This window comes from Staurois parvus, unplaced genomic scaffold (genome assembly GCF_062004578.1).
Source record: "Staurois parvus isolate SC_StPar_1 unplaced genomic scaffold, SC_StPar_1.0 ptg000981l, whole genome shotgun sequence".
Lineage (NCBI taxonomy): Eukaryota > Metazoa > Chordata > Amphibia > Anura > Ranidae > Staurois > Staurois parvus.
This window is the reverse complement of record NW_028318777.1, coordinates 1,307,501-1,327,132: the sequence shown is the minus strand read 5'-3', so window position 1 is coordinate 1,327,132 and position 19,632 is coordinate 1,307,501. Positions and strand designations below refer to the sequence as shown.

Below are 19,632 nucleotides of genomic sequence, written 5' to 3'. Positions count from 1 at the left end.
ATATATTAAAAAGTAAGGGTCCCAACACTGAACCCTGGGGTGCACCACTGATGACCCTAGACCAGGGGTCTCCAAACTTTCAAAAGAAAGGGCCAGTTTACTGTCTTTCAGACTTTAGGGGGGCCAGCTGTGCCCAGTGGGAGTAAGCAATACCCTGATCTGTGGTATTAGGGGGAGAAATAGTTGGTGTCATTGGAAGGAATCGCAATCCATTGTCGGTGTTAGTGGCAGGAATAATGCTTCGAGGGCCGAATAAAGGCAAGCAAAGGGCCGCATCTGGCCCCAGGAACACAGTTTGGAGACCACTGCCCTAGACCAGTCATAGTATGAATCATTAACCACTACTCTCTGAATACGATCTTTTAGCCAGTTTTCTATCCATTTACATAAGGATTTTTCCAAGCCTGTAGACTTTACCTTACAAATTAGATAAGTGTGTGTCAAACGCTTTTGCAAAATCCAAGTATACCACGTCTACCGCCACCCCTCTGGTTTTGCTCACTCCCTCATAAAAAGAAATCAGATTTGTTTGACAACTTCTGTCTTTCACGAATCCATGCTGTCTGTTGCTTAAAATATTTTTTTCCAGCAAGAACTCATCTATGTCGTCTTTTATTAAACTCTCCAGTATCTTCCCAACTATAGAAGTTAAATTAACAGGTCTGTAATTACTTGGTAAAGATTTTGACCCTTTTAAAAATATTGGCACTACATTAGTCTTACGCCAATCCAGTGGTAGTATGCCAGTCATTAAAAAGTCTCTAAAAATTAGAAACAATGGCTTTGAAATGACAGAGCTCAATTCTTTAAGGACCCGTGGGTGTATGCCATCCAGTCCAGGTGCTTTGATCACCTTTATTCTGTCCAAATATTTTTGGATCATATCAATTGTGAGTCAATGTGGATCATATGGAGCTGTGTCAATACCTTGCCTATTATGGACAAGAGCTCCCCTGTGCTCCTTTGTATATACAGAGCTGAAGACGGTATTAAATAAATTTGCCTTCTCTTTGTCCCTAGTCACCCACTCTAGATTATTTTGTAACTGGCCTACATGCTCAGACCGAACCTTTTTACTATTAATATATTTTAAGAATTTTTTGGGGTTGGCCCTGCTATCTTTTGCAATCTGTCGTTCGTTTTCAATTTTTGAAGCCTTTATTTCCTTTTTGCATATTCTGTTATATTCTTTGTAATGTTTAAATGATGATAGTGTACCTTCATTTTTATATTGAATAAAAGCTCTTTTATTATTATCTATAGCCTTTTTAACTTTGGCCATAAGCCATATAAGTTTGATTTTTAGCCTTTTAAACTTGTTGCCCATGGGAATATATTTTGCAGTGTGATCACATACTTTCTGAATAACTCCCATTTCTGTGTTGTGTTCATCAATGCCAATATTCCCTCCCAGTCTAAGTCTTGGAGAGCAGCTCTCAGCCTTGGAAAAATGACCTCTCTTGAAATTGGAGCGTTTTTTGTTTTCCCCGTATGTGCTTGCTGTTTACAGCTAATAATAAATTAAATCATGTTATGGTCACTGCTACCCAGATGTTCTTTTATATGGACATTTGTAATAAGCTCTGCATGGTTTGAGATTACCAGGTCCAGCAGAGCATCATTCCTAGTAGGGGCCTCTATGAATTGTACCATAAAATTGTCCAGTAGTAGGTTTAAAAATTTTTGCCCTTTAACACTTCCTGCAGTACCATTACTCCAGTCAATTTCCGGGTAGTTAAAATCCCCCATTATTATCACTGTCCTAGCCCTTGCAGTCCTTTCGATCTGTGCAAGGAGCTGAGTTTCCACCTCCTCATTAACACTGGGAGGCTTATAACAAACTCCAATGATTACCTTTGTAGTAAGCACCCCCATGTGCAGTTGCACCCATAATACTTCAGCCTCATCACACTCTCCATCAACTAGGTCATCCTTCACACTCGCTCTGAGATCACTTCTCACATAGAAACAGACACCACCACCTTTCCTATTTACTCTCTCTCCGAAAGAGAACATAGCCAGGAATATTAATGGCCCAGTCATGCGAAGAATGAAGCCAAGATTCAGCAGTACCAATTAAATCATAGTTCTCTTCATGCACCAAAGCTTCCAACTCACCTATTTTGCTTGGCAGACTTCTGGCATTGGTGAACAAACACTTTAATTGATTGACACCTTGTTCATATTTTGCATATTTTTTATTTTCAAATGGTACCAATTCCACTGGTTGTTTGTAACATGGGAACCTTCTTATCTGCCACAGCCTTCCCCCCATCTTTCCCCATTCCACCCACCAAAAAGTACTGACCCCTGTCTGATCTGTCTACCCCGTTATAATCTAATTCTCCCTCCCCCCTCGATCCTAGTTTAAATACTCCTCCAGCCTTCCCATAAACCTCTCCCCCAGCACAGCAGACCCCCTTCCATTTAGGTGCAGACCATCTCTAGCATATAGGTTGCACCCCAATGAAAAGTCAGCCCAGTGCTCTAGAAACCCAAATCCTTCCCTCTTACACCAGGTCTTCAGCCATGCATGGAGTTCTCTAAACTCCTCGTCTTTCCTGAGTTGCGCATGGCACAGGTAATATTTCAGAGAATATCACCTTGGAGGTCCTTCCTTTCAACTTGCAGCCTAGTTCTTTAAATTGATTCTTAAGGAGCCTCCACCTTCCATGTATTCTGTCATTGGTTCCAACATGAACCAAGACAGCTGGGTCATGCCCAGCCCCTCCCAGTAATTTATCAACCCGGTCCACCACATGCCGAACCCTGGCACCAGGGACACAGCAAACCATTCGGTTGAGGCGATCCTGGCGACAAATTATTCTTCAGTCCTTCTGGTCATAGAATCTCCTACTACCAGCAGCTGTCTAGGCCTTCCTGCACTACCCTGACCACCCCTCCCCGATGGTCTGCCCTCCCGGATGTTGGGGATAGCAGACATCCAGGGCTGCCACCCCTGAGCTTGCCACCCCCACATCTTCACCCAACTTGGCAAATCTGTTTGGGTGCTCAAAGCCAGGGCCAGCCTTCCTTTTCTGTGAGCCCCTACCACTCCCCCTCGTTACAGTAACCCATCTTCCTACCTGATAATCCTGATTAGCCTGTCCACCCTCCACATCAATCCCATTAGCTACCTGCTCAGAGAGCAGAAGACCCCTTTCAAGGTTGATAGCTCTGCCCAGTGTTGCAACTTTCTCCTCCAGACCTCTAACGCGAGATTCCAGAAGGGCAAGCCACTCACATTTGTCGCAGCAGTATCCATCCTGGAGCTGTTGCTCCATTGCTGCATACATGCAGCACACTGTGCACAGCACAAAATCCTCAACCCTGCTAGCACACATTATCCCAGTTACAATATTAACAGGAAAGATCAGTTTTCTCTTACAGGTTACCAGACTTTTGTTATACTCTCCTGTTTTCAACTCCGGATTTTTAACTCCACTTAGTCAACAGTCCGGCAAGCAAAATACAGGCAAGCTCAGAGTGAGCTCTACAGCAAGTTATATAGGACCTGTATCACTTGTGACCAATTAACCCCTCCCCTTGATTAGAGTGAAGAAAGACAAGAAGAAAAAAAAATGCTATCTAAAAAATGACAGAAAAAGGGATTTAAAAAAGTAAAAGCTTTTAGCAAGACCCAAAGAATAAAATAAAACAACTACAAGCACCAGCAATAACCAGCAGTCAAAAGTAAAACTTTCAAATTTCCTACGACAGTGATCAGCCAGCATAAAATGACAGACTGCTTTGATGCGGTGCAGTTATCCTGTCCCCTTAGCAGAAAAACATCACCAAAGCAGAATGTTTCCACCACCATGTTTGACAGTTGGGATGGTGTTTTTGGGGTCATATGCAGCATTCCTCATCCTCCAAAAACAACTAAAGTTGTTGCCAAAGAGCTCGATTTTGGTCTCATCTGCCCACAACACTTTCAACCAGTCCTCCTCTGCATCATTCAGATGTTCAGTGGCAGACTTCAGACGGGCCTGGATATGTGCTTTCTTGAGCAGAGGGACCTTGCGGGCACTGCAGGATTTCAATTTTTGTCGGTGTAGACTGTTACCAATTGTTTTCTTGGCGACTGTGGTCCCAGCTGCCTGGAGATCATTGACAAGATCCTCACGTGTAGTTCTGGGATGATTCCCCACTGTTCTCATGATCATTGATACTCGACGAGGTGAGATCTTGCATGGTGCAACAGACCTAGGGAGACTGACAGTTGTTTTGTGTCTCTTCCATTTGCGAATGATTGCACCAATTGTTGTCACCTTCACACCAAGCTGCTTGGCGATAGTTTGGTATCCCAGTCCAGCCTTGTGTAGGTCTACAATCTTGTCCCTGACATCCTTGGACAGGTCTTTGCCATGGTAGAGAGTTTTCAATCTGATCGATTGCTCCTGTGAGGAAGAACAAAAAAGAAAAAAGAAGCGCACCAACCTTGCGCATTACCTCAGTAACCAAAATTTATTAAATAAAAGAATGGTACTCACAAACAGCGAATAAAAACAGGCATGTCAGTCCTCAAAGGGACTTTAAAGGCAAGATGCAAATGCGAATCCCATCATGGAGGAAGCCACTCAGTACAGTTGACGCGTTTCGAAGGACAAGCCTTCTTCCTCAGAGCTGACTGGACTGAGAATGTGTGTTCCCTTTTATGCCTCCAGACTGAAATAAGGCCCTCCCCAATAGGTTGGGCTGTCCTGGGCAGGGAGGAGGGGCCCGGGTGTCCACAAAATGCAATAAATAATCATCAAGAGTTCATAGAACCATATAGATAATAAACTTCAAAAATCGGTTGAAACTATATAAAATGTATGCACATATATGGAATCAATTAATACAAATAAAATCATTCATAAATACAGCTTGTAAAATAAAAGATAAAAAATAAAAAAAATATATATATATATATAAAAAAATATAAATAAATATAAATAAAATTTCACTAATTCATCCCTTAATTAGAAATATATATATATATATTTTGCCATAATTATCATCATTGCACTAGCGATCAAAAATGCATACAATGAGTATAGGATAAATGAGGAACTCACACAACTGAATGAACCATTCCTGGCCAGTGATTTCAAAATTGTTCCCACACAGTGGGCAATATAGCCAAAGTATTTTGCTAAAAATGACAGCTGGAAGAAAAAGCTATATTGCTATAAAAATCTAAATGAAAAGAGAAGGTTTTTTGTGAACATGCATTCATGCAATCCACCAGGGGATAACTCTTATAGATGGTGGGGAGGAGACAGTATATTCAGGAAAGATCCATATTACCTGTGTTTGTTATTGGTGGTGTGTGTTGTTTATTTGGCAGCAGAGGGAGATATTGCTTGCATGATGTAGTTGCAGATGGAATCTGCCTGTGAAACGCACGCCGATACGGCGTGGTAGTTACTGCGCATGCGCGGACCGTCCCGCGCATGCGCACTAGGACAATAGCAGCGCGAACCCAATGGCTCGTAACTAGCCACTGCGCGCGCACATAGGCAGCGCTGTCACATCGCCACAGGGTCCTAGTTCCTCCGACCCCCACTTACTGCTGCCCGATCTAATACACACCAACAGGTCGGATGTGTATGTGTGTGTGTCTCCAAGCTCAATGAATCGTTGGTACAGATGTCAACCCCCATAGCTGCAATCCCACCAACAAAACTTCTATAAAGAGAGTATTTTTCTAAAATATATACATGTATGTATATGTATGTCTCTACACAATACAATACATGTAAACATGCACCTTGATATGGAACAAATCATTGATTAATTCATATGTAAAAATGTGTAAAAATGTGAAATATATATATAAAAAAAAAAAAAAACAACACACTACGCCACAGGATGTACCGGCAACAGGACGTAGGACCATACCCATGGACATATCTACACAGTATATATATATATATATATATACACACACATATATGCCCACCAGCCATATCCCTCACTAGCAGAAAGCTAGATGAGAGTATGTATTTCAAGATCATCATTAAGTCCTCCGGGGGACAGGGTACCCAAAGTAAAAATCCAGAAGCTCTCCCTTTTGGATAGCTCCTGATGTCTCCTCCCACTATCCAGGTCCTTAGTGATGGCCTCAATCCCGAACACTTTCATACCAAGATAGTTGCTAGAATGCTTCTCTTTGAAATGACGGGGGACTGAGTACTTATCTTTCCCTAATTTGATGCTGCTCTTATGCTCACAGATTCTAATCCTAAGGCACCGTGAAGTGCGGCCCACGTAAATTAAGCCACATGGACAGAGTATGCCATAGATGACAAAGGAGGTACCGCAATTAATAAATTGTTTGATGGGGTACCTTTTTCCATCAGTACTCGTGAACTCTCGTTTTCGATGGCATATAATCTCACAGGTGCCACAGTTTGGGATGCCACATCTATAGCTGCCCTTTTGGTCGAATAACATTGACCATGGGCCCGAGTTTACTATCGTGGTTTTATGCACTCTGCTTGGTGCTATTTGACTCCTAAGGTCTCTCGGTTTTCTAAAGATGAGTGTGGGCTTATCAGGAAGTGCATTTCCAAGAGTGGGGTCATTCTTAAGGATATTCCAGTTTCTAGATAAAATTTGTTTGATATGCCAAGACTTATTGGTAAATCTGGTACAAAAACGTGCTTCCTTATTGTTAAAAGTGACACTGGGTTTTTTAGAGTTAGAATCGGTTTCTGTAGGGACACTGGAGTCATACATCACTAGATATTTATTGCAGGCCATCTCTACAAGACTTTCCTTATATCCTTTATCTTTAAATTTCTGTTTAAGGATAAGGCTCTGTTCAATATAGTCTTGTTTAAGCGTGCATGTGCGTTTCAGCCTGCAAAACTGTCCAAAAGGGACATTCTGGATCCATTGGGGGTGGTTAAAGATTAAAAACAAGTTTAAACAAGACTATATTGAACAGAGCCTTATCCTTAAACAGAAATTTAAAGATAAAGGATATAAGGAAAGTCTTGTAGAGATGGCCTGCAATAAATATCTAGTGATGTATGACTCCAGTGTCCCTACAGAAACCGATTCTAACTCTAAAAAACCCAGTGTCACTTTTAACAATAAGGAAGCACGTTTTTGTACCAGATTTATCAATAAGTCTTGGCATATCAAACAAATTTTATCTAGAAACTGGAATATCCTTAAGAATGACCCCACTCTTGGAAATGCACTTCCTGATAAGCCCACACTCATCTTTAGAAAACCGAGAGACCTTAGGAGTCAAATAGCACCAAGCAGAGTGCGTAAAACCACGATAGTAAACTCGGGCCCATGGTCAATGTTATTCGACCAAAAGGGCAGCTATAGATGTGGCATCCCAAACTGTGGCACCTGTGAGATTATATGCCATCGAAAACGAGAGTTCACGAGTACTGATGGAAAAAGGTACCCCATCAAACAATTTATTAATTGCGGTACCTCCTTTGTCATCTATGGCATACTCTGTCCATGTGGCTTAATTTACGTGGGCCGCACTTCACGGTGCCTTAGGATTAGAATCTGTGAGCATAAGAGCAGCATCAAATTAGGGAAAGATAAGTACTCAGTCCCCCGTCATTTCAAAGAGAAGCATTCTAGCAACTATCTTGGTATGAAAGTGTTCGGGATTGAGGCCATCACTAAGGACCTGGATAGTGGGAGGAGACATCAGGAGCTATCCAAAAGGGAGAGCTTCTGGATTTTTACTTTGGGTACCCTGTCCCCCGGAGGACTTAATGATGATCTTGAAATACATACTCTCATCTAGCTTTCTGCTAGTGAGGGATATGGCTGGTGGGCATATATGTGTGTGTATATATATATATATATATATATACTGTGTAGATATGTCCATGGGTATGGTCCTACGTCCTGTTGCCGGTACATCCTGTGGCGTAGTGTGTTGTTTTTTTTTTTTTTTATATATATATTTCACATTTTTACACATTTTTACATATGAATTAATCAATGATTTGTTCCATATCAAGGTGCATGTTTACATGTATTGTATTGTGTAGAGACATACATATACATACATGTATATATTTTAGAAAAATACTCTCTTTATAGAAGTTTTGTTGGTGGGATTGCAGCTATGGGGGTTGACATCTGTACCAACGATTCATTGAGCTTGGAGACACACACACATACACATCCGACCTGTTGGTGTGTATTAGATCGGGCAGCAGTAAGTGGGGGTCGGAGGAACTAGGACCCTGTGGCGATGTGACAGCGCTGCCTATGTGCGCGCGCAGTGGCTAGTTACGAGCCATTGGGTTCGCGCTGCTATTGTCCTAGTGCGCATGCGCGGGACGGTCCGCGCATGCGCAGTAACTACCACGCCGTATCGGCGTGCGTTTCACAGGCAGATTCCATCTGCAACTACATCATGCAAGCAATATCTCCCTCTGCTGCCAAATAAACAACACACACCACCAATAACAAACACAGGTAATATGGATCTTTCCTGAATATACTGTCTCCTCCCCACCATCTATAAGAGTTATCCCCTGGTGGATTGCATGAATGCATGTTCACAAAAAACCTTCTCTTTTCATTTAGATTTTTATAGCAATATAGCTTTTTCTTCCAGCTGTCATTTTTAGCAAAATACTTTGGCTATATTGCCCACTGTGTGGGAACAATTTTGAAATCACTGGCCAGGAATGGTTCATTCAGTTGTGTGAGTTCCTCATTTATCCTATACTCATTGTATGCATTTTTGATCGCTAGTGCAATGATGATAATTATGGCAAAATATATATATATATATTTCTAATTAAGGGATGAATTAGTGAAATTTTATTTATATTTATTTATATTTTTTATATATATATATATATATATATATATATATATATATATATATATATATATATATATATTTTTTTTTTTTAATCTTTTATTTTACAAGCTGTATTTATGAATGATTTTATTTGTATTAATTGATTCCATATATGTGCATACATTTTATATAGTTTCATCCGATTTTTGAAGTTTATTATCTATATGGTTCTATGAACTCTTGATGATTATTTATTGCATTTTGTGGACACCCGGGCCCCTCCTCCCTGCCCAGGACAGCCCAACCTATTGGGGAGGGCCTTATTTCAGTCTGGAGGCATAAAAGGGAACACACATTCTCAGTCCAGTCAGCTCTGAGGAAGAAGGCTTGTCCTTCGAAACGCGTCAGCTGTACTGAGTGGCTTCCTCCATGATGGGATTCGCATTTGCATCTTGCCTTTAAAGTCCCTTTGAGGACTGACATGCCTGTTTTTATTCGCTGTTTGTGAGTACCATTCTTTTATTTAATAAATTTTGGTTACTGAGGTAATGCGCAAGGTTGGTGCGCTTCTTTTTTCTTTTTTGTTCTTCCTCACAGTTCTGTTTGGGCTTCCCCAGCCTTGGTGTGGAGCTGCACGACCTTAACTATTTCGGTGGTCCCCTCCTTGCTTTTTTGGAGTCTGATTCCATCTACTTACCACCGGTCTGGGTCCCGGAGCGCAGGAGATATCGCATTTGATTGCTCCTGTGGACAGATGTCTTTTATACAGGTAACAAAATGAAATTAGCAGCACTCCCTTTAAGAGACTGTTTCTAATCTCAGCTTTTTACCTGTATGAAAGACACCTGGTAGCCAGAAATCCTGGTGAATGATAGGGGATTCAAATACTTATTTCCCTCATGAACATGCAAATCAGTGCATAATTTGTTAGACATGCATTTCTTTAGATTTTTTGCTGCAATGCTGTCTCTCAGTGTTACAATACACCTACCATTCGATTTTTAGACTGATCATTTCTTTGTGAGTGGGAAAACATTCAAAATCAGCAGGGATCAAATATTTATTTCCTTCACTGTAAATGAAAAAGACCAAAAATTTTTAAGAAAAAAAAAAGTGTTTTTCTTATAAAATTTTGCAAATAAATAATAATCTTTCTTCATAAATCTTGGCCAAAATGTATTCAGCTATCTTTTTGGCGAAAAAAGCCCCCCAAAATTAGTTCATTAAAAAAAAAAAAAGTTATTTAATTTTTTTATAGTATTATTTAGGTTATTATTTTTTTTACATACGGTCACCCTAGTAGTACTGTGTCACCAAAGTGACACTGTACTTGTGGGGGGGTGATGAAGATTTTTTTTTTTTTTTTTTTACACCGATTGCTTTTACATTCCTGTTTGCTTTTACATAAAAGGCTGTAAAAGCAATCATTTCTCTTTCTCTCTGGCTGCATTCCTGCAGCCATTGAGAAATACTGAGACAGCTGTAATTGGTCACAGCTTGTCACATAGTACAAGGCTGTTGTGAACAGCCTTGTGCCATGTGACCTCTGATCAGTCACAGATTTCACAAGTAGTAAACAATTGTCAGGAAGTGACATCTTGTTTACTACTGTTCATGTGATCGCTGATTGGCCAATCAGTGATCACATGAATCGGGACCTCACACAGAGGTCCCGTACAATGATCCCCCCAGGGAGCGCGCACAGGCAATGGATGTGGGGGGACGTTTAGAAGCATCCCCCCGCATTGGCAGCGCTCCCATCTGGCTGCTGAGTGACATTACATTAATGTTTATTAGACTACCTGTAAAATAAGATACAGCACTCACCCCCTTTGGATCTTTAACAAAGTAGCTCCCACTTGAGCCTTGTGATATTCTTTCTGGGAAAACACCATTTTCAATGGCTTGCTCTGCTCTATGAATAATGTCAGCAAATTCAATATCATCCAAAATTACATTTAGCTCTTCAGTACAATGACCTACAACATAAAAACAAAATAAAAAAAAACATTTTTTAGAAAAGTAAAGATATCAAACTATATAAGTAAATAAGGGGGTTTCTAAAGGCCTGTTCCAAGAATCCAGTCCTAAAGGACTCCCAACAGGTCATTTTTTCAAGTTATCCTTTATTATTTACAAATGTGCTTTATTTTACACTCTTTAGTCTCGGTTCACACGTTTTAGTGTGTCAATTTCCAGTCTGACTATGCAGTGCTACATTAGAGTCTATGGGACTGCAAGTCATATCAAAGTAGTGCAGGAACCTTTTTAAAGTGTCACTAAACCCAGGACCCTGCATTCACTACATCTGGTCTTCCACAGTACACAGAATATGGAAACACAATTATTTTAGTAAATATAAACTGCTAAATACCTTTTCTCATCAACAGTTAGAGCAGTCTTGTGACTTCTAACAGTGTTCAGCATAGCACTGGTTAAAGCTTGTAGGAGGAGTTTTCGTTCTGCTCTAGGAGGAAGCAAAACCCCTGACCTCTGTTTGGACAGTGCTGATTGGCCCTGTGCAGATCACATGCGCTCTCCCAAGAAAAAAAAAAACCTCTCTAACAATACATATTAAACTGAGCATGTGCAGAATGGCTACAGTTCAATCAGCCTTATCAGAAGAGAAGATGAGAACATTTGTACAACAGAAGGAACAGAGAAGTCAGGATCAAATGGCCTTTTTACACAATGCAGAGGATTAACTTTAGATTCCACAGTGAATAGAACAAGCTTGTTTTAATGCATATACAGACTGATTTTACGGTTGTGGGTTTAGTAACACTTTAACAGTTGCTGTGACTTAAGTCGCATTGATTGGAATGGCCACCATTGAAATTCATGTATTTTCACTTAACATGCAACTCTACATGACGTAACACCAGTGTGAACCGGGGCCTAAAGTCCTGCCCCACATTGTATCCGATGTTGTGTTCATAAGCTGCAGAATTCAGACTGGCCAGTAATGACATACAGAGAAAGCGCAGACAAACTGGGTACAAGATTAGTAGAAGAACCATTAAAGTCACCTGGAACCCAACAATATAAGTATTCATGTACAAAGAGTTTTTTCCCCCCTCTAAAACTGTTAATCACACAATTAAAAAAACAAAAAACATAACACATTTGTGTAGTGAATGTAATATGTATACGAACCTAACATTTGCAATACAATCGTACAACGGAATGTACAATCAAATACAAGTAGCTAGGGAAAACAGAGAACAAACGTGACAATATAAAAGTAGTTCAATGTGCACCATTGTTCAGGTCCTGGACATTGTGATTCATCAACAAATGATACACATTTATATCAGATAATACGATATCAAGATTTTTAAAATTATGTAGTTAAATGGTTTATATATATATTTATATATGCGCAATGATACGCAGTTACATTTCAGGGGAAAAAAATTGCTTAAAAATTAGTGGAGGATGGGCAGGATCAACAGGTTACCAAAAAAGCAACCCAGGTATTTAGGAGCATAGTGAAAAATTGAATGGGGATGAAGATGGCCCAGAGCCAGCCCATGGATCACCAACAGATCACTGCAGCCTGGGGAATACAGTAGATGGATGCAACCCTGGGTAAAAGGCAAATGGCCGACAGGTGCCACCTTGTCAAGTTCCCCCCTGCAACACTACAATGTCCAATTGTCCTTGTTGATTTTATTTTTGCCTCAGCTTCTTCCAGGTGCGGGGTCTTCAGCTGTCTTGAATAGTCAGCATGGGATGATGCAGCTCTGACATGCAAATTTATTCACCCTGGCACCGAGGTATGCAGGGAATGTACAGTATATACAAATGGTATGCAGCGCTGCATACCATTTGTATATTTTGTTTTTTGGTGTTGAGGATTGCCTTGTGTGCTAGCCGCTGGTTCGAGATTTGCGCTCACTTACCCTGTTCCTGTTTGTTAGGGAATGTACAGTGCCTTGAAAAAGTATTCATACCCTTTGAAATTTTCCACATTTTGTTATGTTGCAACCAAAAACGTAAATGTTTTTTGCTGGGATTTTATGTGATAGACCAACACAAAGTGGCACATAATTGTGAAGTGGAAGGAAAATGATAAATGTTTTTCAAAATGTTTTACAAATAAATGTGAAAAGTGTGGCGTGCTTTTGTATTCAGCCCCCTTGAGTCAATACTTTGTAGAACCCACTTTTCACTTTAGACATGTGCTCTGAATAAAACTACAAATTTTCCGTTATTCGGAGATTCTGATGTATCCGAATTCCGAATTGCAATAGAAACAAATCTGAAATAACAAAACGAAATTCAGCTACAATTCGAATCGATTCGAATTCGAAAACCAATTCAAATTTGAAAACAAGAATAGAATAAAATAGAACAAAAAAGAAATAGAATAGAAAATATTAGAGGAAAAAGGAACATAATAGAAAATAAAAGAACAGACCAGAATACAATAGAAAAGAATAGAGTAAAACAAAACAGAACAGAAAATAAAAGGAATAGAAAAGATTAGAATAGAAAATCAAAGAATAGAATAGAGAAAAATAGAAAAGATTAGGATAGAAAATGGAATAGAATAAAATAGAATATAACTGCCTTCTGAACGTCGAATTTTGAATAGAATGAATTTGAACAGAGTACATTAGAATAGAATATAAAATAACAGAAAAGAATAGATTAGAAAAGACTAAAATACGACACAAAAACTGTGAGCTGCGCTATGGTGAAGCGAGTAGTGGTCAACAAAGGCACTGTGAAAATTTTGCTGAAATTTTCAGTATGGTCATGCAACTCTTCATAAAGCCCATATACCATCAAAAACACATATGGATTGTGGATTATGGATTGTAACGTAAGAATTATTATCTAATCCATTAGAATTGTTTTCGAATCCGGTCGAATTTGAATAAATGAAGAAAATTCTGAAAAACAAATTAAACAAATATAATGAATCAAATGAAACTAAAATAGTCAAAGAAACAAAAGTAAAATAGTCAAAGAAACAAAAGCGAAATAAAACTAATTTTTTATTTAGCACGTCTAGTCTTTTTGGGGATGTCTCTACCAGCTTTGCACACCTACAGAGTGACATTTTTGCCCATTCTTCTTTGCAAAATAGCTCAAGCTCTGTCAGATTGGATGGAGAGCGTCTGTGAACGGCAATTTTCAAGTCTTGCCACAGATTCTCAATTGGATTTAGGTCTGGAGTTTGATTTGGCTATTCTAACACATGAATATGCTTTGATCTAAACCAGCGGTATTGAATTAAAATTCAAGGAGGTCCGGTCACTAAGATTTTTTTCTGGCCGAGGTCCGATTAGGGTGTTGATATCAGTCTGCCCCCTTACATTAGGTGTCACCATCAGAGTGCAACTTTATATCATGTATTCCCATCACATGAGGTATCCCTATCACATTGCCACCTTACATTAGGTATTCCTGTCCCCTTACACTCAAAGTACCCCTTTAAATCATATTGCCCCTTTCCATCACATGTGCCCATTTTCACAGTATGTGCCCATTTGTGCCCCCTTAACATAAAATGTGCCCATCAGAGAGTCCCTTAACATAAAATGTGCCCATCAGAGAGTCCCTTAACATAAAATAAGGGGCATGCTGATGGGCACATTTTATGTTAAGGGGCCCTCTGATGGGCACATTTTTATTAAAGCAGAGTTCCATCCAAAAGGGGAAGTTCCGCTTTAAAGATTGGTCCCCCACTCCCCATTAAGGATTGGCACCTTTGGGGAGTGGGGGAGGGGGGACGGGAACCCGAATTTGACAGGTACCCACTTCGATCGCCTAGATTTTAGTTAGGGGTATCAGAGTAAAGGGGACTGAATACAAGTGCACACCACACTTTTCAAATATTTATTTGTAAAAGATTTTGAAAACCATTTATCATTTTCCTTCCACTTCACAATTATGTGCCACTTTGTGTTGGTCTATCACATAAAATCCCAATAAAATACAGTTACAATTTTGGTTGCAACATGACAAAATGTGGAAAATATTGAATACTTTTTCATGGTACTGTATTTACTCAGAGCAACATCATATTTTATATTTTACCAAACAATTGGGTATCATACTTTGTTTTTGTGCATTAAAATTAATTAAAGTCCCCCCCCCCCAAAAAAAAAACATTGCGCTTGAAAAACCACATAAAAAATTGTAACACCCACCAATTTATTCTCTAAGGTCTCTGCTAAATATATAACACGCTTGGGGGTTCTTCGTAATTTCATAGCAAAAAATGCCAATTTTTACATTTATGTGAGAAGTGTCTGAGTAGGCTTGGGAAGCAAGTGGATAAAATTTTTAAAGAAGTATAGCCAAAGCTCTGTTGACTGTACTTCTCCTGGAGATCACAGGAGTGCAATTCAATCTGCACCCATGTGACTGGCTAAAGTCTGCTGTTGGCTAATGTCACAGTCCGATGCACTGAAAACCTGAGCCAGCCCCTCCAGCCCCCTCCACAGCCCAGCATTCCAGTGAGCTCCAGTGAGTTGAAAGCCAACTCTCTGGCCCGCATGGGACAGATACTCACTTACATGAGCATACAGTGAAGGAAATAAGTATTTGATCCCCTGCTGATTTTGAATGCTTGCCCAATCACAAAGAAATGATCAGTCTAAAAATCGAATGGTAGGTGTATTGTAATACTGAGAGACAGAATAGCAAACAAAAAAAATCAAAAGAAATGCATGTCTAACAAATTATGCACTGATTTGATCCCTTATCGTTCAGCAGGATTTCTGGCTATCAGGTGTCTTTCATACAGGTAACAAGCTGAGATTACAGGTGAAACTCAAAAAATTAGAATATTGTGCAAAAGTTCATTTATTTCAGTAATGCAACTTAAAAGGTGAAACTAATATATGAGATAGACTCATTACATGCAAAGCAAGATAGTTCAAGCCGTGATTTGTCATAATTGTGATGATTATGGCTTACAGCTCATGAAAACCCCAAATCCACAATCTCAGAAAATTAGAATACTGTGAAAAGGTGCAATATTCTAGGCTCAAAGTGTCCCACTCTAATCAGCTAATTAAGTCATAACACCTGTAAAGGGTTCCTGAGCCTTTAAATGGTCTCTCAGTCTGGTTCAGTAGGAATCACAATCATGGGAAAGACTGCTGACCTGACAGTTGTGCAGAAACCATCATTGACTACCTCCATAAGGAGGGAAAGCCTCAAAAGGTAATTGCAAAAGAAGTTGGATGTTCCCAAAGTGCTGTATCAAAGCACATTAATAGAAAAGTTATGTGGAAGGGAAAAGTGTGGAAGAAAAAGGTGCACAAGCAGCAGGGATGGCCGCAGCCTGGAGAGGATTGTCAGGAAAAGGCCATTCAAAAGTGTTGGGGACTTTCACAAGGAGTGGACTGAGGCTGGAGTCAGTGCATCAAGAGCTACCACACACAGACGGATCCTGGACATGGGCTTCAAATGTCGTATTCCTCTTGTCAAGCCGCTGCTGAACAACAAACGTCAGAAGCGTCTTACCTGGGCTAAAGAAAAACAGACCTGGTATGTTGCTCAGTGGTCCAAAGTCCTCTTTTTTGATGAGAGCAACTTTTGCATCTGTCAAGAGAACCAGAGAGCACACAGAGACAGATTGCACGGAACACAACGTGCTTTTATTGGGGAGGTTTTTGGGGCACAGACAACAGTTCCTTTAGTCCATAGGTCCACACCAGACACAGCAACACAGTACAGTTCTCTGGAAGGCAATATGGAACAACAGGGGTATTGTAATCCACAGGGATAATCCACACAGGAGGCTCCAGGCAGGGATGGGTTAAGTCCAGGCAGGTTCACGGAGAACAAGGGGTTAAGTCCAGGCAGGTTCACAGAGAACAAGGGGTTAAATCCAGGCAGATTCACGGGGACAGCAGAAAATTCCTCCACAGTTCAGGGATTCCAGGCAGCACAGACAGTCCAGGAGATGAGGAGGAGGACGGGGGATGGTCGGATGAGAGAAGCTGGCACTCAGCGCAGCATTCCCTCACACACGCAGCCAGGAGAACACACTGGGTTTTCCTTGCTCACTCTTAAGTAGAGAGCTCTGTGCCTTGTTGGTAACCAGATACTTCCTGTCGGGTTACCATGACAACGGGCCCTGTCTCCCAGGTCTCCAGCCCTGCCCAGGGAGCTCAGGAATTTGTGCATGAGGGGGAAGGGAGGAGGGGGCCTGTTTGTGGATTCCTTCAGCAGGAGGTCAGACTGCAAGCCAAGGGGGTGAAGGGCTGCTGAGGGCTAGAAGTCCCAGCAAGGATGGGACAGAAGAGTGAGGGGCTGCTGAGGGGTGGGAGGTGGCAGCCAGCAAACCTGGAGGATGGGGAAGGAAGGACCAGCTCTGTGACAGCATCTCATTTAGAAACCAAGGACCCAGAGTATGGAGGAAGAATGGAGAGGCACACACTACAAGATGCTTGAAGTTTCCAGTCTGTGTTGATTTGGGGAGCCACGTCATCTGCTGGTGTTGGTTCACTGTGCTTCATTAAGTCCAGGGTCAACGCAGCCATCTATCAGGAGATTTTGGAGCACTTCATGCTTCCTTCCGCAGACGAGCTTTATGGGGATGCGGACTTCATTTTCCAGCAGGACTTGGCACCTGCCCACACTGCAAAAAGTACCAAAAACTGGTTCAATGACCGTGGGATTACTGTGCTTGATTGGCCAGCAAACTCGCCTGACCTGAACCCCATAGAGAATCTATGGGGCATTGCCAAGAGAAAGATGAGAGACATGAGACCGAACAATGCAGAAGAGCTGAAGGCCGCTATTGAAGCATCCTGGTCTTCCATAACACCTCAGCAGTGCCACAGGCTGATAGCTTCCATGCCACGCCGCATTGAGGCAGTAAAGGCTGCAAAAGGGGCCCAAACCAAGTACTGAGTACATATGCATGCTTATACTTTTCAGAGGTCCGATATCGTTCTATGTACAATCCTTGTTTTATTGATTGCATGTAATATTCTAATTTTCTGAGATTGTGGATTTGGGGTTTTCATGAGCTGTAAGCCATAATCATCACAATTATGACAAATCACGGCTTGAACTATCTTGCTTTGCATGTAATGAGTCTATCTCATATATTAGTTTCACCTTTTAAGGTGCATTAATTAAATAAATTTAACTTTTGCACGATATTCTAATTTTTTGAGTTTCACCTGTAGAAGCAGTCTCTTAAAGGGAGTGCTGCTAATCTCATGCTGTTACCTGTATAAAAGATAACTGTACACAGGAGCAATCAGATTCCAAACTCTTCACCATGGCAAAGCCCAAAGAGCTGTCCAAGGATGTCAGGGACAAGATTGTAGACTGGGCTACAAAACTATCGCCCAACCAGCTTGGTGAGAATGTGAAAATAGCTGGTGCAATGATTCGCAAATGGAAGAAATACAAAACAATGGTCATTCTCCCCAAGTCTGGTGCACCATGCAAGATTTCACCTCGTGTAGTGTCAATGATCATGAGAACAGTGAGGAATCATCCCAGAACTACACGTGAGGATATTGTCAATAATCAACAGGCAGCTGGGACCACAGTCACCAAGAAAACAATTTGTAACTCACTACACCGACAAGGATTGAAATCCTGCAGTGCCTGCAAGCTCCCTTTGCTCAAGAATGCACATATCCAGGCTTGTCTGAAGTTTGCCACTGAACATCTGAATGATGCAGAGGAGGACTGGTTGAAAGTGTTGTGGTCAGATGAGACTAAAATCGAGCACCTTGGCATCAACTCAACTCACCGTGTTTGGAGGAGGAGAAATGCTACCTATGATCCCAAGAACACCATCCCAACTGTCAAACATGGTGGTGGAAACATTCTGCTTTGGGGGTGTTTTTCTGCTAAGGGGACAGGACAACTGCACCGCATCAAAGGGATGATGGACGGATCAATGTACCGTCAAATCTTGGATGAGAACCTTCTTCCCTCAGCCAGGGCATTGAAAATGGGTCGTGGATAGGTGTTCCAGCATGACAATGACCCAAAACACACAGCCAAGGCAACAAAGGAGTGACTCAAGAAGAAGCACATTAAGATCCTGGAGTGGCCTAGCCAGTCTCCAGACCTTAATCTGATTGAAAATCTGTGGAGGGAGCTGAAAGTTTGAGTTGCCATACGTCAGGCACCAAACCTTATTGACTTGGAGAGGATCTGCCAAGAGGAGTGGGCCAAAATCCCTCCTGAGATGTGTGCAAATCTGGTGGCCAACTACAAGAAACGTCTGACCTCTGTGATTGCCAACAAGGGATTTGCCACCAAGTACTAAGTCATGTATTGTGAAGGGGATCATATACCTATTTCCCTCATGAACATGGAAATCAGTACATAATTTGTTAGACATGCATTTCTTTTGAATTTTTTGTTGCTATTCTGTCTCTCAGTGTTACAATATACCTACCATTCGATTTTTAGACTAATCATTTCTTTGTGAGTGGGCAAACATTCAAAATCAGCAGGGGAGCAAATACTTATTTCCTTCACTGTATGTCCATAGGCATCTTGGTCTACAGTTATGCCAAACACTCTCTCCCCAGTGTCACATGCATGCGCACACACTCCCTCCCCGCTGTCTCTCTCACACGTGCACACACATCCTCCTCAGTGTCACACACATGCACACACCCTCCCTAGAGTCACACGCGTGTGCACACTTAATCTTCCCAGTGTCACACACAATCACACTCCCCGGTGTCACCCCCACTCTCCCCGAAGTCAACCTAACTCACACGCACCCACCCAACTACACTCACACTCTCCCCGCTGTCACACACAGTCCTGCACTCTCCGGTGTCACCCACACCCCCCCACTCAAATTCTCCCATGTGTCACACCCCCACCCACCC

General features: G+C 41.2%; 1 protein-coding gene across 1 annotated transcript in view; it reads right to left on the bottom strand.

Annotated features, from left to right (window-relative positions):
* LOC149441467 (phosphatidylinositol 4-kinase type 2-beta-like) overlaps positions 1 to 19,632 on the bottom strand; it is a 162,973-nt gene that overhangs the window by 120,988 nt on the left and 22,353 nt on the right. Inside the window, 1 exon segment of the mRNA XM_089657323.1 lies at positions 10,616 to 10,767. Within this exon segment, the coding sequence (XP_089513449.1) occupies positions 10,616 to 10,767 (152 nt within the window).